Source organism: Zea mays, chromosome 6 (assembly GCF_902167145.1).
Source record: "Zea mays cultivar B73 chromosome 6, Zm-B73-REFERENCE-NAM-5.0, whole genome shotgun sequence".
Lineage (NCBI taxonomy): Eukaryota > Viridiplantae > Streptophyta > Magnoliopsida > Poales > Poaceae > Zea > Zea mays.
Genome location: NC_050101.1, coordinates 57,249,599 through 57,273,370, shown reverse-complemented (window position 1 = coordinate 57,273,370; position 23,772 = coordinate 57,249,599). Strand labels below are relative to the sequence as shown.

The window sequence follows — 23,772 nt, the reverse complement described above, 5'->3', positions numbered from 1 at the left end:
AAATCCATCATAGTTCATCATGACAAACATAAAAACACAGGATAAGCAAACTACCCTGTCTAACTAAGACTAACTAAGAGTAAGACTGAGACTAAGACTAAGACTTCTATTTTAAACATTTATTACAAGACCCAACACTGACGATCTATGGTTCTAAATTTATCCTGGTCCTACAGTCGGGGTTGCCAAAAGCATGGTGTCCACATCTAGGTGAGCGGTACGAGTGCTGAGTCCCGACGGGAGCGGGAGAACCATCCTCTAAGTGACAACGCTCCGTGCGCTCAGCCCGCAACTGGGCGATCTTGGCACGAGCCCTACTTGTAACACCCCTGGTGTTTATATTCCGCTCGACAACAAGTATGGAATTAAGCACGTAATATCAGTGGATAAAACAGATGCTAAATTTTAATCATCTTCGCCTATCGCGTTTTAATATCGCATCTGTTTCGTCTGTCGAGAGTTCGATATCGTTTTTATCTATCCGGGCTCTTCCTAAATTTTCGTGATGTTCGGAACATAGTTGTTCCGAAAATCGGTGCGTCCGGTGATTATTTAAAACTCATCGCTGTGCGAATACGAATTGGAAGCTCGACCCACTCGGATGATTTTATCCCGAACAAATAAATTTGAACTTGACGACTAAAATGTTCGGGGCAAAATAATCTGAATTGCGCATTGTCTGAGAAAAATCATGCGCGAGATTGCTAACCAAGGAATTATAATTGAGATTTGATTCTCCAACAGAGCAATCAGGTGTTCGAGTGGTAGAAGAAGTTATCTGATTTCAAGTCATATCAAATATAGTTTAAAATATCAGTCTCGATCTCGTTTAGGTTCATTTTATTTGCATCCTATCCGAACCCGATATTATCCAAGACAAAGAGATTAAGGTTTGATTTTATAGTAGATAATACTGGGTCCGAAAGAATACTCCGGATCGCTTGCGTTACCAAGAAACCGTGCACAAGATTAATAATTGGGATTATTCATTAGTGTGCTATTCTAGGTAGAGAAATCAAATCGATTCGGAAAACAGATAAATTTTTATCTGAGTTCAACTAAATTAATAGAGGCTCAAGTACCGTATCCGGATAGTGTTTTGATCCTTGTGTTTCTCGGCCAGATCCAAAACTTCGGATATAAATAACGGGTGATTACACATAAAAAAATCTGGTCAAATTTTCATTGTTAATATGGACTCCTTTGTTCTAAGAGCAGCTAAGCCTTATTTGGCCACTATAGGAGCAACTGTTCATGGTCATTATGGAAAAATCCTTTACAAAGGAGATAGGTTAGTTACGTTTATATATGAAAAATCGAGATCCAGTGATATAACGCTATTCACTAAATCAAATCCTTCTCTAAATATTTCCACCATTCCTCGGTATGATTTTCAACGTATTTGGATTTTTCACTATAGAAAATATCTCTCTATCGTTGTTTTTTTCTCATGTACGTAAACTTCCTAGAATATCATTGGCCGTCATCGATATTTTCTTTGCCAGCAATCGTATTCGATGCTTTTTTTCCTTGTCTCCGTCGCCGCTTAAGTGGGTAACCGGTAGAATATCTTCTTCTACGTGTGCATCCTCTGACTCCCAGCCTTATCTTATTCTGCAGATTTTTTTCCTCAGCATTATCTCTCCTCTTCACACGGCAGCAGGCGCTCGTTCTCACATCTTCCTCCTGCAGCCGCGCCCTGGTCCCGGACATCCCAAGCGCCGTCCCATCTCCTCCCTCCCAGTCGAATCTCTGCTCTTCCATGGCTGCTTGCTCCACTGCGCAGCCGCTCAGCTCCATCTCCTCCCAGTGCGTGCGCTCTACTTCTTCTTCCTCTCCAGCCGCGGCATCGCCTGCTCCCTGGCCACCGCGCTTCTCTCTCTTCCAGCCGCGAAGCCCCATGGCGCTCCTCTCTCCCTCCCATGGCCGAGCATCCAGCTGATTTTCCCCGCCGTGAGCTCGACGCCCAGCCGTTCCTCTCTTCTCCCTCAAGCTCGCCGTGGAGCTTCTTCCCTAGCCGAGGCCCCTGTTCGACCGCGTTCCCTTGTGTCCTCCCCTGCATCGTGCCCTCCCTGCTCCACCTCCTATGGCCACGCCCTGGGATTTGCTGGAGCCTGCATCCCCTCGACACCGGAGCTCTCTGGCTTACCTCTCTGCGTGCCGAGTTTCTCCTCTGCGCGGCGCGCCTGGGATGCTTGCCGGCGCTCAGCTCCACCACGCTCCATGAAGTCCCTACACGCAAGCTGTCTGTCGGCCGAGCTCCATCGTGTCGCATCTTCAGCTCGCTCCTCTACGCAGCCGCGTTCCTCGTTTCCGGCCGGACCTCCACCTCGCCCCTGACGTCGATCTGTCCGTCCTGCCGTCGCTCAACTCGTGCGTGCCCTGTGTATTTTCCCCGCTCGGCGTACTCCCTCGCTGGTGGCCGAGCAGCTCACTCATGGTGTCCAGCTCGCGTCCACCTCCTCTGTTGTTGACATCGTGCGCTCGACTTCTCTAGCGCCGATCCGCACTCGCTCATATCGCCATCGTCGTGTTGTCGCTGGTGTAGCTTCGCGTGCTGTCAAGCCAGTCGTTTTCCTGTCCTGTGCTCGCGTGGTTTCCTGCTCGCCAGCGCGCCCTCTCGGCTTGTTTGGCCTTAATTCCCATCGCGTCGTCGATCTCGCCGGCTATCGACATTCGTCGTCGCGTCGTGTGTGCAGCTCTATATACGTCACCCTCCTGTATCGTTGGAACTCTGTTCTTCCCTACTCGACCTCGTCAAACCTCGACTCCCGAAAGTTAGGCAAAAATAAACGAGGTCCGTGTGCATTGCTTATCTAGTGCTCGGTCAAAGACTTCAATCGAAGGTCGTTGTCGTTCTGTGTGTCATCAAGAAATCCCAAAATCGGGTAAAGACGGAGTTAGCAGCGTGATGTTCACCAAGTACTCGACACAAGGGCCGAACTAGAATCCTTGCCGTGCTCGCGGATAGCGCGTCAGAGTTAGTATGGTAAGCCGATCCATATTTCCGTTAGCTTAATTATTGAATTAGTTCGATGAATGTGATGTAATTATTTTCATGATTTTGGAGTAGTCGCATTGGGTAGGTTTGAGATGTTAATTATGTGACGTACGGTAAATTAGTGAATAAATTTAGTATTTTAAAATGTCTAAACAATAATCTTATTAGTATTTCTTATGACAAATTATAATTGTTTGATAAAATTAATGGTAGGCTATATATGATAACTTAGAGTGGTATGTAATTTAATCCAGTCGCGTGGTCTAAAAAGTGATGTGCTTTTATTCTTGTTCTAGATTTAAATTCCTTAGACCACTGAGCTTAGAATTTAATTAATTAAGTGATAGGTTGTGTTTAGGCTAATCGTGATTAATATGTATAGTTTGTTGTTCGTGATGTTTGCGTTAGGTTTGTTTAATTTAGAGAAACGTGATTATTGCGCTTAGTCGTACGTCGGTAACTGGTTGTCGGGGACCATAATTAGGGGTACCCTCAAGACTCCTAATTCTCAGCTGGTAACCTCCATCAGCATAAAGCTGCTAAGGCCTGATGGGTGCGATTAAGTCAGGGATCAGTCCATTCGAGCGACTCGATCATGCCTCGCCCGAGCCTAGCCTCGGACAAGGGCAGCCGACCCCGGAGGATTTCCGTCTCGCCCGAGGCCCCCTCCAACGGCGAACATATTTCCGGCTCGCCCGAGGCCCTGCCTTCGCTAAGAAGCAACCCTGACTAAATCGCCGCACCGACCGACCAAATCGCAGGAGCATTTAATGCAAAGGTGGTCTGACACCTTTATCCTGACGCCCCCCCCCCCCCCGGCAGAGCCGAAGTGACCGCCGTCACTTCGCCGCTCCACTGACCGGCCTGACAGAAGGACAGCGCCGCCTGCGCCACACCGACTGCGGTGCCACTTGACAGAGTGAGGCTGACAGGCAGTCAAGCCCTGCCGAAGGCACCACAGGAAACTCCGCTCCGCCCGACCCAGGGCTCAGACTCGGGCTAAGTCCCGGAAGACGACGAACTCCGCTCTGCCCGACCCAGGGCTCGGACTCGGGCTAAGTCCTGGAAGACGGTGAACTCCGCTCCGCCCGACCCAGGGCTCGGACTCGGGCTAAGTCCCGGAAGACGGCGAACTCCGCTCCGCCCGACCCAGGGCTCGGACTCGGGCTAAGTCCCGGAAGAAGGCGAACTCCGCTCCGCCCGACCCAGGGCTTGGACTCGGGCTAAGTCCCGGAAGACGGCGAACTCCGCTCCACCCGACCCAGGGCTCGGACTCGGGCTAAGTCCCGGAAGACGGCGAACTCCGCTCCGCCCGACCCAGGGCTCGGACTCGGGCTAAGTCCCAGAAGACGACAAACTCCGCTTCGCCCGACCCCAGGGCTCGGACTCGGCCCTGGCCTCAGCCGACGACCTCCGCCTCGCCTGACCCAGGGGCTCGGACTCGGCCTCGGCCACGGAAGACAGACTCGACCTCGGCTTTGGAGGAGCCTCCACATCGCCCAACCTAGGGCACATGCCAGCCGCGTCAACAGGAGGCGCCATCATCACCCTACCCCAAGCTGACTCAGGCCGCAGGGAACAAGACCGGCGTCCCATCTGGCTAGCTCCGCCAGATAGGCAATGATGGTGCCCCGCATACTCTGTGACGACGGCGGCTCTCAGCCCCCTTAAGGAAGCAAGAGGACGTCAGCAAGGACCCAACTGCTCCGACAGCTGTCCCTCCGCCAGGCTCCATCGCTCCTCCGACGGCCACAACATCACACCAGCTGGGTGCCAAAATCTCTCCGGCTGCCACGACGGCATGTACTTAGGGCGCTAGCTCTCCTCCGCTAGACACGTAGCACTCTGCTACACCCCCCATTGTACACCTGGATCCTCTCCTTACGTCTATAAAAGGAAGGATTAGGGCCCTCTTAGAGGGGGTTGGCCACACGGGGACGAGGACGAGACAGGCGCTCGCTTGGAGCCGCTCGCTTCTCTCTCCCGCGTGGACGCTTGTAACCCCCTACTGCAAGCGCACCCGACCTGGGCGCGGGACGAACACGAAGGCCGCGGGATTCCCACCTCTCTCACGCCGGTCTCCGGCCGCCTCGCTCTCCCCCCTTCACGCTCGCCCTCGCGCTCGACTCATCTGGGCGGGGCACGCGGCGACACTCACTCGTTGGCCCAAGGGACCCCCCGGTCTCGAAACGCCGACAGTTGGCGCGCCAGGTAGGGGCCTGCTGCGTGTTGACGAACAGCTTCCCGTCAAGCTCCAGATGGGCAGTCTCCAGCAACCTCTCCAACCCGGGACGGTGCTCCGTTCAGGGAGTCTTGAGTTCATGTCCTTCGACGGCGGCTACGACATGATACTCCTTCCACCGCCACGCGACAACGACAATGGCGGCCGACAGCCCGCCCGCCGGCGGCGGAATCGACGACGTCTTCCCCGCGTGATGGAAGAACAACCTCCGCGCTCATCCCGCCCTCTTCCCCGCCGACGGAGGGGGAGGCAGGGCAACCAAGGCCAAGCAGGAGGCAGCGCCTCGTCGGCTGTCGAGCAAGTCGACGGCGCCGGCACCCCAACGGGGGGCGCACCGGGTATCGACTTCGCGCTTGAGACGAAGACGAGCGCCGTCTCCCCGCGACGCGCCAAACCCGAGCAAGCGAACGACGCCAGCGCGCTTACGAAAAGCTTGCTGGGCGTCGCCCTCGTACCTGAGACGACGGTGCAGTCAGTCCCCGACGTGACTTTATCGCCGCTCGTCGACCAAGAGGTACCGACCGATTCCCATCCCACGTCATTTGGATTCAGCCTCAACTCGCCTAGCGACCTCGCTTTAGCGGGCGCTCTCGTAGAGGCGAGACCAAACCCTCTGGGGTTTCACATGCGGTCGCCTTGGGACCGGTTGACGGACGTCTCGACCTACGGGCCCTCTGGGTCCGAGGAAGACGACGAGCCCAGCATCTGTTGGGATTTCTCTGGATTTGGCAACCCCAGTGCCATGCGGGACTTCATGACCGCATGTGACTACTGCCTCTCCGACTGTTCCGACGGTAGCCGCAGCCTCGACGACGAGGACTGCGGCCGAAGCCGCGAATGTTTCCACGTCGATCTAGGGGGTCCCTCCGAAGGCAATCATCTCGGCATGCCGGAGGACGGTGATCTCCCAAGGCCGGTGCCCCGCGTTGACATCCCATGGAGCTAGCTGTGGTCCCCGTTCAGGCGGGGGGCCATGACTCACAGCTTGAGCAAATCCGCGGGGTGCAGGACAGGCTCGACGAGGGAGCAGGAGCGCTTGAGCCGATCCGCCGGGACGTCGGGCAGGCATGGGCGGGCCAACCCTCGGCCAGAGAGATACGTCATCTGCCCCAAGGTTTCCAGCACCGCGTCGCCGACGACGTCAGGGTCAGGCCGCCACCCACATCTAGTGGGGTCGGCCAGAACCTGGCAGCAGCAGCGATACTTCTCCGCGCGATGCCGGAGCCATCAACCACCGAGGGTCGGCGAATCCAGGGGGAGCTCAAGAATCTCCTGGAAGGCGCTGCGGTCCGACGGGCCAAGAGCTCTGCCTCCCGAAGGCAGGGGTACCCCTCGGAACCTCATGCCGCGACTTCCCGATTCACGCGGGAAGCCTCGGTCTACACCGGGCGCACGCGCAACACCGCGCCTGCGGCCCCGGGCCGCCTCGGCAACGAGCACCATCATCGCGACCTTCGGGCCCACCTCGACGAGAGGGTGCGCCGAGGCTACCACCCCAGGCGTGGGGGACGCTATGACAGCGGGGAGGATCGGAGTCCTTCGCCCGAACCGCCCGGTCCGCAGGCCTTCAGCCGGGCCATCCGACGGGCACCGTTCCTGACCCGGTTCTGACCCCCGACTACTATCACAAAGTACTCGGGGGAGACGAGACCGGAACTGTGGCTCACGGACTACCGCCTGGCCTGCCAACTGGGTGGAACGGACGATGACAACCTCATCATCCGCAACCTCCCCCTGTTCCTCTCCGACACCGCTCGCGCCTGGATGGAGCACCTGCCTCCGGGGCAGATCTCCAATTGGGACGACCTAGTCCAAGCCTTCGTCGGCAATTTCCAGGGCACGTACGTGCGCCCCGGGAATTCCTGGGACCTCCGAAGCTGCCGGCAGCAGCCAGGAGAGTCTCTCCGGGACTACATCCGGCGATTCTCGAAGCAGCGCACCGAGCTGCCCAACATCACCGACTCGGATGTCATCGGCGCGTTCCTCGCCGGCACCACCTCCCGCGACCTGGTGAGCAAGTTGGGTCGCAAGACCCCCACTAGGGCGAGCGAGCTGATGGACATTGCCACCAAGTTCGCCTCCGGCCAGGAGGCGGTCGAGGCTATCTTCCGAAAGGACAAGCAGCCCCAGGGCCGCCCATCGGAAGATGCTCCTGAGGCGTCAACTCAGCGCGGCGCCAAGAAGAAAGGCAAGAAGAAGTCGCAAGCGAAACGCGACGCCGCCGACACGGACCTTGTCGCCGCCGCCGAGTACAAGGACCCTCGGAAACCCCCCGGAGGTGCCAACCTCTTCGACAAGATGCTCAAGGAGCCGTGCCCCTATCATCAGGGGCCCGTCGAGCACACCCTTGAGGAGTGCGTCATGCTTCGGCGCCACTTCCACAGGGCCGGGCCACCCGCGGAGGGTGGCAGAGCCCGCGACGATGACAAGAAGGAAGATCACCAAGCGGGAGAGTTCCCCGAGGTCCGTGACTGCTTCATGATCTACGGTGGGCAAGCGGCGAATGCCTCGGCTCGGCACCGCAAGCAAGAGCGCCGGGAGGTCTGCTCGGTGAAGGTGGCGGCGCCAGTCTACCTAGACTGGTCCGACAAGCCCATCACCTTCGACCAAGCCGACCACCCCGACCACGTGCCGAGCTCGGGGAAATACCCGCTCGTCGTCGACCCCGTCATCGGCGACGTCAGGCTCACCAAGGTCCTTATGGACGGAGGCAGCAGCCTCAACATCATCTACGCCGAGACCCTCAGGCTCCTGCGTGTTGATCTGTCCTCCGTCCGAGCAGGCGCTGCGCCCTTCCATGGGATCATTCCCGGTAAGCGCGTCCAGCCCCTCGGACAACTCGACCTTCCCGTCTACTTCGGAACGCCCTCCAACTTCCGAAGGGAAACCCAGACGTTCGAGGTGGTCGGGTTCCGAGGAACCTACCACGCGGTACTGGGAAGGCCATGCTACGCGAAGTTCATGGCCGTCCCCAACTACACCTACCTGAAGCTCAAGATGCCGGGCCCCAACGGGGTCATCGCCATCGGCCCCACGTACAAACACGCGTTCGAATGCGACGTGGAGTGCGTGGAGTACGCCGAGGCCCTCGCCGAGTCCGAGGCCCTCATCGCCGACTTGGAAAACCTCTCTAAGGAGGTGCCAGACATGAAGCGTAATGCCGGCAACTTCGAGCCAGTGGAGACGGTTAAGGCCGTCCCCCTCGACCCCAGCGGCGACACCTCCAAGCAGATCCGGATCGGCTCCGGGCTCAACCCCAAATAGGAACCAGTGCTCGTCGACTTTCCCCGCGCAGACGCCGACGTCTTTGCGTGGAGTCCCTTGGACATGCCCGGCATACCGAGGAATGTCGCCGAACACTCGCTGAATATTCGGGCCGGAGCCCGACCCGGCGAGCAGCCTCTGTGCCGGTTCGACGGGAAGGAGCACAGAACCATAGGCGAGGAGATCCACAAGATAATGGCGGCGGGGTCTATCAAAGAGGCGAAAGGCGCCAAGCTCAATCATGGTCTTGGGGTTCATCATCTCTAGGCAGGGCATCGAAGCCCACCCGGAGAAGATCGCGACCATCGCACAGCACCCTGAGCCCTTGTTGGGGGCACCCGGGGGCTACGCGTACCCCCGGGAAGGATCGCTTGTCATCGCCAAAGTTCTGAAGCTCGGAACACACAAGCTGGCCAACAGTCAAGGCGAGGTCTACGGCAACGCTTGGAACATCCAACAGCTACGTCGCTTCTACCCTTAAGATGTTTTCAAGTTGATCGAATACCTCGCTCCCACGCAAGTCTTAGTCGTCAAGGAAGGGTCAGCCTCGCCTCGGCAGAGCCTGACCCTCCCTCGGGGGCTAAAAAGGGGGGAACCCCTCTGCGTCAAGATTGGGGAACCTCTCTGCGTCCAAAATTTTCAATCAAAAAGGCTTTTTCGTTCCCCCGGCTATGTCAGAAGCAGGACACCAAGGAGCGAACGTGGATGCATGTAAGTGGCGAGGCCGACTGAGCCGAGGGACTCCCATGCCTCCGGGTTAGGGACACCTCACTCGTCACCCGCCACGAAAAGTGACCCCTACTTGGGGAAGCCACCCTGCTACTAACAGGCGAGGCCGGACAAGCAAAATAAAAGGAAAAGGAGTACGACTTCATGCAACGGTGACAAAGTGTTCAGGCCTCAGCGGTCGCAGAAAGACACACGCGCATCCAACAGAGACTGTTCCAACGAAGTTAGGCGTCGCCTTGGGAAGGAGCCGCGCCTTCAGCTCCGTCCCCGCCTTCGGCAAAGTCCATCTCGGCTTCCGGCGACGGCGCAGGTGGGAGGATCTCCGCCTCAAAGGTGGTCGCCAGCACTGCGCTCGGACCCACGGCGGCCGCATCGAGCCTCTGGACTTCTGCCAGGGCGGCTTCATCTTCGTCGGGAAGGCAGTACCCCTCGCTAACCCGCTCCAGGTCCACAACGTAGTGGGAAGCGAGCACGGCGAAGGCCCGCCTGACGCCGTGGTGTAGCGCCTCGCGGAGTCTGCCGCGCACATGATCGCCCAAGACTTGAAGGTGACTTTGAGGGGAGCTTCCTGAGGGGACGTCGCCGGAGCCAAGGATCCGGTAAACGTCCGAGACGGCTTCGGACATGGCCGCGTGGTCGGCCTCCCTCTGCTCGGCCGCCCCGGCAAGCGCCTTGGCGGACTCATCAAGGGCGGACTCGAGCTCTGCGAACAGCCAGAAGAAAGATCTCAAACACGAGCAGAGGAAACAAACAGGAACGAAAACCAAGGATGGCCAAGGCGCACCTCCGGCTCGGGCACGCTGCTCCGAGGCTGCGACCTGGGCTACGGCTAAGTCGGCTGCAAGGGTTTGGGCCCGGCTTTCGGCCTCGGCAGCCCGGCCCTAAGATTGGTCCCGCTCCTCGACGACTCGGTTGAACTCCGACCGCTGCCGTTGCGCTTCTGTGCGCGCCGCGGTCGCCTATGCGCGCGCCGCTGCCGCCTCGGCTCTCAGGTCGATGCAGAGCAACTGGAGGTCCGCTACCTCGGCACCCTACTGAGAAAGGCGCGCAGTAGCCCCGGCGAGCGAGGTCCTCAGGGATCGCAGCGAGCCCCAGACGTCGACCTCGCGGCGGATGAACGAAGACTTGGCGGCGCTCCGATCCGTCAGATCCTGAAGGAAGGAAGCGGGGCGTCACGAAGAACGCCTCGGTCACAGAAGAGAAAAGGTATGCCTGAAACCGTTACCTGGAGGATTTTGGGGACGTCCCTGCAGAAAACCTCCAGCGACGACCGGAGCGACCCCACCGTTGCTTCAGCACACTCGCGGAGCTCATCCCAGGACTGGTCCTCCCGTTCATCGTCGAGAACGAAGACGGGGTCCGAGGCCTCACGGGTCCGGAACCGGAGCAACTGGCGCCGGCCCTCGGAGCTCTGCCGCACAGCAACGAGGCTGCCGCCCGGCGGGACGGATCGCGTCTCCATGCCCCCCTCTTCCAAGGCACCAAGCGCCGACGCATCAGCCGTCTCGACGTCAGCAGCAACCGGTCACTCTCCGACTGGGACGGCGGCGACTTCAGTGGCGGTAGGCACCGGCATGGCCGGCATGTCCGGTGGGCTCGGGACCACGTCAGCGTCAGCCGCCTCCCCTATCACAATGGCTGCCTCGGCAGAAGAGCCAACCTCGGGAACCCGCTCCACGGCGACCGGTGCCGCCTGAGCCCCCTGCGGTGGAACGCCTTGCGAGAAGGTCGGCTGGACGGCAAGGCATGGAGCGGCGCTGGCCACGCAAGCCGACGCCGTCTTAAGGGCCTTCCGGGGTGCCAGGTCGGTCAGGCCATGGCTCCGCTTGCTGAGGGAAAAAGGAAAATCACGGCCGGGACATATGAATGAAAAGTCAGGACGAAGACATTCCGAGATACTTACCCGCTCCGGTCCATGATCAACCGTGCCTGGGGGGAAGTCTCTTGGATCTCGACCCCCGGAACCGTCGCCGAGGTCCGCTTCGCCGGAAGCTTCGGCACCACCCTTGCTTTGAACGCCCTAGACGCCCGGGGGGCGGACTGCCCGGGCACTGTCACGGCGACCTGGGGGTCGCTCCCCTGCGCTGTCGGCGCGGACGGCGGCTCTCGGGGAGCAGACGCTCCGGCCTGGCTCCCCGGGGTCACCTCAGCTCTTCCAGCCAAGGGGTCCGATACCCTCTCGGATTGCCCTCGCCCCTCAGGCCGGGACCCCGGCGTCCCGACCCCGGGGACTGACGGCATCAGCCCGCTCGGGGGCTGGTCTGACGGCTCCTGGCCAAACCCCAAGCCGGGGCCGAGGCCGAGGCGGGCAGCCATGTCGTCCTCCTCGTCATCATCTTCGTCATCGTCGTCGTCGTCGGGCGTTTCCGGTGACGGCTCCCTCGGGAGCCCCTCACTCTCCTGCCGGCGACGAAGCTTCTCCAAGGCGTCTCGAGCCCGCCTCCGCTCGCGGGCCTGGGCCTTCTCCGCGTCCTTCTTCTTCTTCTTCTCCTCCGCGGCGACCCGCCGCGCTGCTCGGTCCATCGCATCCTGCGGGACCCGTGGCAGGGAAGGCTTGTGCCACCCCACCTCCTGAAGAAGGGGGAAAACCCCAATCGTAAGAACCAGGAGCAACCCGATGCAAGAGAAAGGAAGAAGCGGACACTCACCAGAGTCACGCACCCTTGGTCTGGGCGCATCAAAAGCTGGGAGTAGGCGTTGGGGTCCGGCTTCCCCAACGCGACGGACACCCGCCCGTGGAGGACGTTGAAGGGAAGAGGATCAGAGGACATCCGCGAGCCCTCCAAGTCAGCCTCCGGTGTCATCTCCCAAAGCGACAGCCGTCGCTCCGCCAAGGGAAGCACCCTTCGACGGTGGATAGCGGCAATCACTCCCGCAGCGGTGAGTCCCCCCTTTCGCAACGCCTCCAAGGCCTGGAGAAGGGGTTCGAGGTTCTTTTGTCTTTCGTGCGGGGTCCCGTGGCGCCAAGCGTCAGTGGCGGTGGTGACTACTCGCTGGGAGAATGGCGGGAGCAACTCGCCGTCATTCCGGAGGTAGAACCACCGGCGCTGCCACCCCTTGTTCGAGGACACGAGGATGGCAGGAATATACAGCGACGCCCGCGACTGCCTCAGCAGGAGGGTGCAGCCGCCGGCCCGCACCGCTGCGCGGACCTTCCTCTCCCCGTCGGCGAGGCGAAGAGCTCCGCGAAAAAGAGATGAGTCCACAAATCCCAATGGGGGGCGATCCCCAAGTACCCCTCGCACACCGCTACGAAGATGGCGGTCTGCGAGATTGAGTTGGGGGTGAGGTTGTGCAACTCCACCCCGTAGTGGTGCAGGATCGCCCGCATAAAGCGGCTCGCCGGCACACCAAATCCCCTCTCGTGGAAGGAGACGAAGCTCACGATGTACCCCGGCGGTGGGGACGGAGCGGCTCCGCCCTCAGGAGGAATCCATTCCGGTCGCTGCTCGTCGGTGAGAGGGCGAAGTAAACCCTCGCCAACAAGATCCTCCAGATCACTCGCTGTCACCGTGGAAAAAGGCCATGGGTCGCGTGGCGAGATGATGGTCACCTGGTCAGCCATCACCGAGCGGAAGGGGTGGCGGCGCAAGGAGCAGGGAGGGCGGTTTCCTCTTCTCTGGCTAAGTCTCTCGGGTTGCGAAAACCTAAGAGGGAAGCAGGAAGCGGAGCAAAGAACCGTCACCGGACCCTCTCCCGGGTATATAAAGACCAAGGCAAGACCGGTTCAAACGTTCCGCCCGGATCGGACGCGGGATTCGAAATCGCAACGCGAAACAGCCGTTCCTCGGACGGCTCGCGCACGGGCAACGGCCGCCACGCGAGCCACTCGCTCCGTCGCATTAACTCCGCGGCGGGACAGGCGGCGCCTCTGGCAGGAGAAGCAGGCGACGCTTCGCCTTTGCCGTAATAATCGCGCCAAAAAAGGTACGCCGCGTCGTTCGATTTCGTATCCTTTTCCTTTTTTTCCTCTTTCTCTCTCTTGCAACAGGGACCGGGAAAGGGGGAAACCCCGAAAAGGATCCTTCCCCGTGAAGGAACCAGGCTCCGAGCCTCCCTACTGATCAGAGGTTCGAAGGCTGGCCCCCCGGAAGGGTTCGACAGCCGCCTCAGATCGCGTGGGTCCTACACCCACTACTGGTCAGAGGTTCGAAGGCCGGCCCCTCGGAAGGGTTCCACGGCCGCCTCAGGCTACTCGGGCTCCGCGCCCATTACTGATTAGGGGTTCGAAGGCTGGCCCCCGAAGGGTTAACAGCCGCCTCAGACGCCGAGCGAGGGATGACCATGGGTACGTTCGATACATAACCGAGGCTTGGGCTGCGCTCCCGAGGTACCCTAGGACATTTCCGAGACCAGCGGGAGTGATCTTGTAGCGGAATCCCATCAGAGGGAGGCATCGAGCCCTCGGACCCCGTCGCCAGGGGACCGGGTCCGGCAGATCACCCGCAGGTACTTTTGGGCGTGCCTCTGGGCCCCTAGCCGACCCCTAACGAACGGGGCACGGACGTCCACTCGGATTACCCGCTTGCAGCTCACCGGAGACACCATGTTCGGCGCCCATCGAGGGCAACATGGCGCTTTCCCCCCCTCCTCCTTGCGGAAAGGCGACGCAGGGGCGTATGTAAAAAAGCCGAGTCTGTCCCTGATCGCCCTCTCGCCCTGTGCAGAGGCTCGGGGGCTGCTCTCGCAAACCCGGCTCCGGCCGAACCGTTGACAGTGTCAACATACCAACCCGAGAACTTGGGACCCGACCGTACACCCGGGCTACGGCCAGTTCGCATGAGGGAACAACCAGACCAGCCGAAGCATTACGCAAGGCATTAAGACCTCGAAGGAGTGAAACCACTCCTTCGAGGCCTCGGGGGCTACACCCGGCGGGTGCGCTCGCGCGCACCCACCGGAACAAAAATGCAACCGAGAAAGGCTGGTCCCCTTGCAAAAAAGTGCGACGAAAGCCTCCAAGCGAGTGCTAACACTCCCTTCGAGGCTCGGGGGCTACTGTCGGGGACCATAATTAGGGGTACCCTCAAGACTCCTAATTCTCAGCTGGTAACCCCCATCAGCATAAAGCTGCTAAGGCCTGATGGGTGCGATTAAGTCAGGGATCAGTCCATTCGAGCGACTCGATCACGCCTCGCCCGAGCCTAGCCTCGGACAAGGGCAGCCGACCCCGGAGGATTTCCGTCTCGCCCGAGGCCCCCCTCCAACGACGAACATATTTCCGGCTTGCCCGAGGCCCTGCCTTCGCTAAGAAGCAACCCTGACTAAATCGCCGCACCGAACGACCAAATCACAGGAGCATTTAATGCAAAGGTGGCCTGACACCTTTATCCTGACGCGCGCCCCCGGCAGAGCCGAAGTGACCGCCGTCACTTCACCGCTCCACTGACCAGCCTAACAGAAGGACAGCGCCGCCTGGGCCACACCGACTGCGGTGCCACTTGACAGAGTGAGGCTGACAGGCAGTCAGGCCCTGCCAAAGGCACCACAGGAAACTCTGCTCCGCCCGACCCAGGGCTTGGACTCGGGCTAAGTCCCGGAAGACGGCGAACTCCGCTCCGCCCGACCCAGGGCTCGGACTCGGGCTAAGTCCCGGAAGACGGCGAACTCCGCTCCGCCCGACCCAGGGCTCGGACTCGGGCTAAGTCCCGGAAGACGGCGAACTCCGCTCCGCCCGACCCAGGGCTCGGACTCGCGCTAAGTCCCAGAAGACGACGAACTCCGCTTCGCCCGACCCCAGGGCTCGGACTCGGCCCTGGCCTCAGCCGACGACCTCCGCCTCGCCCGACCCAGGGGCTCGGACTCGGCCTCGGCCACGGAAGACAGACTCGACCTCGGCTTCGAAGGAGCCTCCACATCACCCAACCTAGGGCACAGGCCAGCCGCGTCAACAGGAGGCGCCATCATCACCCTACCCCAAGCTGACTCAGGCCGTAGGGAACAAGACCGGCGTCCCATCTGGCTAGCTCCGCCAGATAGGCAATGATGGCGCCCCGCATACTCTGTGACGACGGCGGCTCTCAGCCCCCTTACGGAAGCAAGAGGACATCAGCAAGGACCCAACCGCTCCGACAGCTGTCCCTCCGCCAGGCTCCATCGCTCCTCCGACGGCCACGACATCACACCAGCTGGGTGCCAAAATCTCTCCGGCTGCCACGACGGCATGTACTTAGGGCGCTAGCTCTCCTCCGCTAGACACGTAGCACTCTGCTACACCCCCCCATTGTACACCTGGATCCTCTCCTTACGTCTATAAAAGGAAGGACCAGGGCCCTCTTAGAGGGGGTTGGCCGCGCGGGGACGAGGACGAGACAGGCGCTCGCTTGGAGCCGCTCGCTTCCCTCTCCCGCGTGGACGCTTGTAACCCCCTACTACAAGCGCACCCGACCTGGGCGCGGGACGAACACGAAGGCCGCGAGATTCCCACCTCTCTCACGCCGGTCTCCGGCCGCCTCGCTCTCCCCCCTTCGCGCTCGCCCTCGCGCTCGACCCATCTGGGCTGGGGCACGCGGCGACACTCACTCGTCGGCCCAAGGGACCCCCCGGTCTCGAAACGCTGACACTGGTGTTTACGTATAAAAATGTACAACGCCTCGCTGTTAGGTATTTAATTCGCTATTGCGTAGCACTATTTAGGTTTATGATATTCCTATCTATATGCATTCATGTGCATAATGCATTTCATTCAGGTGCGATAATTAACCACGTGATGCGGAGAACCAGAACTGAGTCGACCACAAGATGCTAGAAAGCGTGAGCATCTCCGCAAGACGACGTCGTCAGTCGGACAAACCTGAAGATGGATAATCTGACGAATGTCAAGGCAAAAGATGATCGCCAAGTGGACGTCATCTAACAAACACTAACGTAGTGTTTATCCCAGACAAGCCCTGGTGCATGCAACCCCTTCCTTGTGTTTTTAAATGATTTTTACACACTTTAAGTCTAGCGAAATGTGCAGGTTTATAGGAGTTGCTTGGAAACCCTTAGATGCATTGCCTGCCTTGATATCCATACCTTTATTGATACTTCTGATGAAGTATCGAAAAATGATTTACAAAAATGCTTAGCCCTGCTTAGATTTTGTGGATAGAGGTTGTCTTTTGCATTAAGGCCTAGCTCAGGGGTTATCCTGAGGAAAGATGGCTTCTACCTGCAAGAATATTTTTCATTGCGAGCGTGGTGGGATCTTACTATAAAGTTCCCTATAATGCTCTTTTCATCCTAGGAACATCAAACAATCCTAAGGGTGGAAGTACTTAAATCGGGACTTGGGCTAGGAATAGGTGATGTTCTACCCAGGTTGATTAAGGATTATACTGAATGTAGGCCTGCTGACCGAGGACCTTTTAACTGGTCACATGCCTCATCATGGGTAAGCTTTGCCTCAGGCAGACTAATACCAGAATAAGATAACACACAATGTGAGTGGAGAGATGGCGAGAGTAGTGTGTACCCTCCGTGGCAAGAGGCTGGACGGTGGTGTATCTGTGCTCTCGGTTGGTGTGAACCTGATCTGGTCTTAAGAACCCCGGTGGCGAGTTGAAATATGCAAGGTTAAGTGCTACATATGTCGTGTGATTGGAGATCCCTAGCTGGGTATTAATCGATTCAGGATCGCCGTTACTTCTCGGATATGAAGACTTGGTCACTGACTTGCAATCTAAGTCATGGATGGAATCATAAGGAGCAAAAATCGTGTTGTATGGATTAATGTGATGATGAAATTAGAATAGATGCAAACAAGGTCTATTAATACTTAATCTAGCATTAAAATGTTGAAAGTAAGGATCCACTCATAGTAAGCTTTTCTACAAATAGAGTCCTTGATTCTTGATAAGCCTTACCTAGAATCCTTTTAAAACCAGCAAACCCTTGAGAGTCTTTTCTTTAGTTGGGTAAGTCTTGCTGAGTACTTGCGTACTTAGGGTTTTACCCATTGTTGCTGTAGGTTACGAGTCACTTGATTGTGATTGGTGTTAAGCGCTGGTGGGCACGGCCTTCTATAAGTCTAAGTACTTCTTCTATACTTCTTATTGAGGATGGTCACTTAAGCTAGCATATATTTCAAACTTAAAAATAATTTATAACAGTTCAAAGTTATTTCTTTGAATCACTTTTGTAATCACTCCGATCATGTATAATGTAAACTTGATGTAACTTGTAGAATTTGGTAATAAGATTTCCGCTGCAAGAATGTTGGTGTGTGATTTGTGTTACTTAATCTTGCGATCTTGGTTGTAAGTGGTTTATCCGAGGTCCTAGAGACACTCGGACGGATCCTGTTAAGTTATCCGGTGCACATGCATAGCCGTCTGACTTCTTTGAGACAACGGCAGGTGCATGTGGGCCCAATAACTTGGGAGGGTCTGCCACACTACTCAGCTCGTCTAAATTATGGCCCAGCTCCATGTTTAGCACGACAGCTAGGTTGACTGTGCTGCTCAACCTAGGATTGTCCTCCCCAACGGGTGAGACAACCACGCCTCCTATGCTGCCGGATGGACGGCGGGGGTAATACCTCAGGTTGAGACCATCGGCCACCCCACTGAACACTGAGCAGTAGTGCGAAAGCGTACGCCGTGCGACATCTTGCATGGCCGCCTCAGCTGAGTCCCGCTCAGAGATAGAGTAGTGCTCTAAGCAGACCTCCGCACCCGGAGACTGTTCTCCGGACGGTGCACCAAGCAAGTCGCCTCCCAGCGGTCCGGGTAAACCCTGTGACTGTGCTGGAAGACAACACAGCGATACTCGATCGACCAAGTATGCCGGTCGAGTGCCTGGCGCAGCAGGGTGTCGAGCGCGTCGTGGAAGTGACACCCGCGAGCGGCGTCGCGAGTGATGGGTCGAGCAACCCATCTTTCCGGCTCTTGCTCGGCTGAAAGGTCGGTGCTGAAGCTCGAGCTGCTGTCGCCACCTCTGTCGTCGGGGTCTCCTGCGACAGCTACTCCAGCGGCTGGGGCGCTTAGTGGTGGTGCAGGGGGCGCCTCCAGCGGGAGCACAAGGGAGCAGCTCCTCACAGACTCCACTACCTGCTGAGGGGAGGAAGAAGAGCCCTGCTGCTCCAGCTCCTGTCATCGACGCTCCTGGTCCTCATGCAGGCGGTGGTGCAGCCTCTCCAAATGGCTAGACTAACCAGTCATCGGACGGCGAAGCGGACGCTCAGCGAGACGAGAAGGCAAGAAGGGGATGACGGACTTCCGTGCGGTGTGTCTAAGACGAGCCATCAACAAAAGAGACCGTAAGCATAAGAGTGAAAACAGAGTTAATATGACCAGCAAATAAACCATAAAAGTAAATTAGGAATTAGAATAAAACAAAATTTTCAGCAAGGTATAATATATATAGTAGAACATAGGTTTGGTCGATATGACCAACTTTTGAAGGGATACCAAAATCAAGGTGATAATATGGGTCTATAATCCTTAGAACGACCATTCTACTCTAGGTTAGCAGTCCTACAGTCAGCCTAGCTTTGATACCACCTATGTCACACCTGGTTTTTGAAGGTAAACCGATTGCGAACCATGTACGTGCCAGGGTCAGCAATTCACGTACACAGCAGTTACATAACTGGACATCATCACACAGTGTTCAAATAATAACATAAAAGGGGAAATAATAGTCGATTACATCATAATGTCTGAGACATCCACATAGTCTTTAACAATAATCAAAGTGCGAAAACGAAACGTAGATACACGTGGCCTTCATAGGCAGCCGACTGAGGGTTGCCGCTAACCCACGCCTAAAACTCATCGTACTCTTGGAACTCCTGAAAATCTATCTCCACGGCTTCATCTTCTCCTGAGCAGTGGTTGCAACGTGGACAACCTAGGGAAGGGGGGTAGTGTGTAAAGCAAGGGTGAGTACACATCAACATACTCAGCAAATGTCTCGTTTGGTCATAGTGGACTAGCTTTATGTGGGGTTGAGTCAAGTAGTTGCTTTTAGTTGGTCAGGTTATTATTACTATTAGAGAGCCAGATTTAAATATTAACCCAAGTTATGAACCCAAAAGTACCCTTTCCAAACGGAAGGAATACCACTTACCATTACCATAGTCATAATCATCATCCCCATCACCACATGTAATCCAAACATCTCTGATCAAGTATCTCTAATCGATGGAGCTCCCTTGGCCGCTCATAACCGCGAGCACGGCTGATATATCAGTTTCATAACACTCTGTAGAGATTGCGCACTTTACCCACAAGTTGCGATTCCCTTTCTGCCCGGACAGAGCTACTCCCCATTCACCACTACCTAGGTGGCCTAGCAGGGTATCACTATGTAGCCTTTACAAAGATTCCCCGAGGCTGTAGCCGCCTGATGTAGCTGAGGTGCCCGATCTTTCGGCGAGTAGAGATAATTCCGATTTGGCGGAAGATGACCCTTGCGATCCGACTACGACGAGCAAGCCCGAGGCGCCAATGCAATCGCTGAACCAACTCCCTGTGGTTACCGACCTTGCTGATGCGAGATCGGCCTGATCACGAAGATCGTTTCCTGTGCGCAATCGAAGAACGAACAAGAAAAAGATGCGAGCAATCTAATCTATTACTCGAGGGTGGAGTTCTGAATACACGAAGACAGCGCAGATTTGCGCGTGTTCGAGAGTAGCTAAGGCTAACGTAAAACAAAACTCGGGAAATAAAGGAGGCGCAGCTCCTGAATAAATAGAGAGGGGGCGCAGCCCCTAGGGGCGGCCAACCCTAGGTCGTCCATTATGGGCCGCAATTGGGCTGGTCGTCTATTCTTCCGGGCCTTCGTTCTTTAACAACATGATGTAGTTCAATTCTCTTGCACGGGCCCGAGTCACTGGCCCAGGTGGAAGGGGTGGCGCCTGGGCTAGAGAAGGTGCTGCTGGTGTAGATGTGCTCGTGTTGGTGTTGATGTCCGCATCATCCTCCCCTTCTTGAACTGAAGTCGTCCTCGACGGCAACTCCTCATCTTCTCCCGCATACGGTTTCAAATCTGCAACATTAAAACTAGTGGAAACACCAAACTCCGCAGGTAGGTCGAGGGTATAAGCATTATCATTAATCTTGGTTAGTATCTTAAAAGGACCAGCAGCACGAGGCATCAATTTAGAACGACGCAAAGTAGGAAAACGATCCTTTCTCAAATGCAACCAAACCATATCACCAGGTTCAAAAGTAACATGTTTTCTTCCTTTACTACCAGCAACCTGATTTTTTGTATTAGTAGCAGCAATGTTCTGTTTTGTTTGTTCATGTATGGTAATCATTTGTTCAACATGTGCAGAAGCATCTACATGTGGGGCGTTCGCAGCATTAAGTGAAATCAAATCAATAGGTGCCCTAGGAATGTAACCATAAACAATCTGGAAAGGGCACATCTTTGTAGAAGAATGCGTGGCATGATTGTAAGCAAATTCAACATGAGGCAAGCAATCCTCCCAACGTCTCAAATTCTTGTCTAAAACAGCCCTAAGCATGGTAGATAAAGTTCTATTTACTACCTCAGTTTGTCCATCAGTCTGAGGGTGACAAGTAGTGCTAAACAACAATTTAGTTCCCAATTTATTCCAAAGAGATCTCCAAAAATGGCTTAGAAACTTAGCATCGCGATCAGAGACTATTGTTTGTGGAATACCATGTAAACGAATAATTTCTCTAAAGAACAATTCAGCAACAATACTAGCATCATCAGTTTTATGACAAGGTATAAAGTGAGCCATTTTAGAGAATCTATCAACAACCACAAAAATACTATCCCTCCCCTTCTTAGTTCTAGGCAAGCCCAAAACAAAGTCCATAGAGATATCAAGCCAAGGAGAAGAAGGGACAGGCAAAGGCATATACAAACCATGGTTGTTCAACCGTGACTTAGCTTTCTGACAAGTAGTGCAGCGTGCAACAAGGCGCTCCACATCAGCGCGCATCCGAGGCCAAAAGAAGTGGGCAGCCAACACCTCATGTGTCTTGTAGACGCCAAAATGCCCCATGAGACCGCCTCCATGCGCTTCCTGTAACAACAAAAGACGAACCGAGCTAGCTGGAACACACAGCTTGTTAGCGCGAAACAGGAACCCATCCTGTATGTGAAATTTGCCCCATGGTTTCCCATTAATACAATGGCCGAAAGCATCTTTAAAATCAGCATCGTCAACATATTGATCCTTCACAGTGTCCAAACCAAAGATTTTAAAATCTAACTGTGACAGCATGGTATAGCGACGAGACAAAGCATCAGCAATAACATTGTCCTTCCCGTTCTTGTGTTTAATAATGTAAGGAAAGGACTCAATGAATTCTACCCATTTAGCATGACGACGGTTCAGATTTGTTTGGGTACGAATATGTTTTAAAGCCTCATGATCAGAATGAATTATAAACTCACGATGCCAAAGATAGTGCTGCCATGTATGCAAAGTGCGCACTAAAGCGTAAAGCTCCTTATCATAAGTAGAATATTTCAGACTAGCACCGCTTAATTTTTCACTAAAATAAGCAACTGGTTTTCCTTCTTGTAACAAAACAGCACCTAGCCCAATACCGCTAGCATCGCATTCAAGCTCAAACACTTTATTAAAATCAGGCAATTGCAATAGGGGAGCTTGGGTTAACTTATCTTTCAAAGTGCTGAACGCTACCTCCTACGAATCACTCCAAGCAAACGGCACATCTTTCTTTGTAAGCTCATGTAGAGGCGCTGCAATGGAGCTAAAATCACGAACAAATCTGCGGTAGAAACCGGCAAGTCCAAGAAAGCTCCGAATTTGTGTGACCGTCGTCGGTGTAGGCCACTCCCGAATGGCAGCAATCTTGCTGCTATCCACCTCAATGCCCTGCGGAGTAACCACATAACCAAGAAACGAGACACGTTGCGTGCAAAATGTGCACTTTTCCATGTTACCAAACAAGCGAGCAGCACGCAAAGCGTCAAAAACAGCACGCAAATGTTCTAAATGCTCCTCTATAGACTTGCTGTAAATAAGGATATCATCGAAATAAACAACAACAAACAAACCTATGAAGGCCCGTAGAACTTCGTTCATTAAACGCATAAAGGTGCTGGGAGCATTAGTCAATCCAAATGGCATAACCAACCATTCATATAAACCAAATTTCGTTTTAAAAGCCGTTTTCCATTCATCACCGAGTTTCATTCTAATCTGATGGTAACCGCTACGCAAATCAACCTTAGAGAAAATAACGGCACCACTAAGCTCATCTAGCATATCATCAAGGCGTGGAATAGGATATCGATAACGAACTGTGATGTTATTAATAGCACGACAATCTACGCACATACGCCATGACCCATCTTTCTTTGGAACGAGTAAAACAGGAACCGAGCAAGGGCTAAGAGACTCACGAATGTAACCCTTATCAAGCAGCGTCTGCACCTGGCGCTGGATCTCCTTCGTCTCATCTGGATTTGTACGGTACGGGGCGCGGTTCGGAAGAGAAGCGCCGGGGATGAGATCGATCTGATGCTCAATGCCACGGAGGGGAGGAAGACCCGGTGGTAAGTCCGTAGGATAAACATCAGCATACTCCTGCAAAAGGTTAACAACAGCAGGGGGTATATCCAAAGACGGTGCATCATCAAGCGGAACAAGCATTCGCGAGCATACAAGTGCATAACAGGGCATATGAGCTTCATGGAGATCATTAAAATCAGCACGTGTAGCAAGTAAAACAGGAGAGTGCAACTTGATTTCAGATTTAATAGGTGCGGCTGATGTCGATTTGACTTGTTGTGCAGTTTTAGCAGCCCTAGTAAGATCATCTTTCAAAATTTGGTCAGGGGTCATTGGATGTATAATTATTTTCTGGCCTTTAAACATGAAAGAATAATGATTTGAACGACCATGATGTAAACTATCAGTATCATATTGCCAAGGTCGACCTAATAACAAAGAGCATGCTTCCATAGGAATAACATCGCAATCAGCATAATCAGAATAAGAACCCAGCGAAAAGGGGACACGTACCGAACGTGTTACCTTTATTTTACCACCATCATTAAGCCATTGAATGTGATACGGATGTGGATGTGTGCGAGTGGGCAAGGATAATTTCTCTACCAACGCTGTACTTGCCAAATTGTTGCAGCTGCCACTATCGATGATGATGCGAATTGACCGTTCGTGCACGACGCCCTTGGTATGGAATAGAGTGTGTCGCTGATTTTTTTCGGCCTGGGCAACCTGTGTGCTGAGTACACGCTGCAAAACAAGACTCTCATACCTATCGGCGTCGATGGGATCAACGTGGACTTCCTCATTTTCTGCATGGTTAGTGGCAATCATAGCATGACTAGTTTCCTCAGAATCACTGGCTGAAGAGTACTCACCATTGTCACGTATAAGCAAGGTACGCTTGTTTGGGCAGTCCCGAATCATGTGCCCAAACCCTCTGCAACGATGGCACTGAATATCCCGTGTACGTCCTGTGGAAGAAGCGGCGCCTTTGGCAGGGGGCGCCACTGGCTTGGCTGGCCCTGTGCGCGATGTAGTGCTAGGCGTAGGAGGTGCAGGGCTGGAAGGAGTTGAGCTGTGTGT

The 23,772-nt window shown here is 55.3% G+C and overlaps 1 protein-coding gene and 1 pseudogene across 2 annotated transcripts; both read left to right on the top strand.

Annotated features, from left to right (window-relative positions):
- The first annotated feature begins 1,167 nt into the window (after positions 1-1,167).
- On the top strand, positions 1,168-1,468 carry LOC103629330 (uncharacterized; annotated as a pseudogene). The gene has a single exon (NR_157119.1). The product of NR_157119.1 is annotated as an uncharacterized protein (transcript).
- Positions 1,469-1,672: 204 nt separating this feature from the next.
- LOC100278027 (uncharacterized) lies at positions 1,673-3,131 on the top strand. Its single transcript, NM_001364312.1, has one exon. The coding sequence runs from the start codon at positions 1,923-1,925 to the stop codon at positions 2,472-2,474; it is 552 nt and encodes a 183-aa protein (NP_001351241.1). The 5' UTR covers positions 1,673-1,922; the 3' UTR covers positions 2,475-3,131.
- Positions 3,132-23,772: the final 20,641 nt, after the last annotated feature.

Excerpts from the sequence above, each read along its gene's own strand:
- LOC100278027 (NM_001364312.1), top strand. The coding sequence starts at position 1,923 with ATGGCCGAGCATCCAGCTGATTTTCCCCGCCGTGAGCTCGACGCCCAG.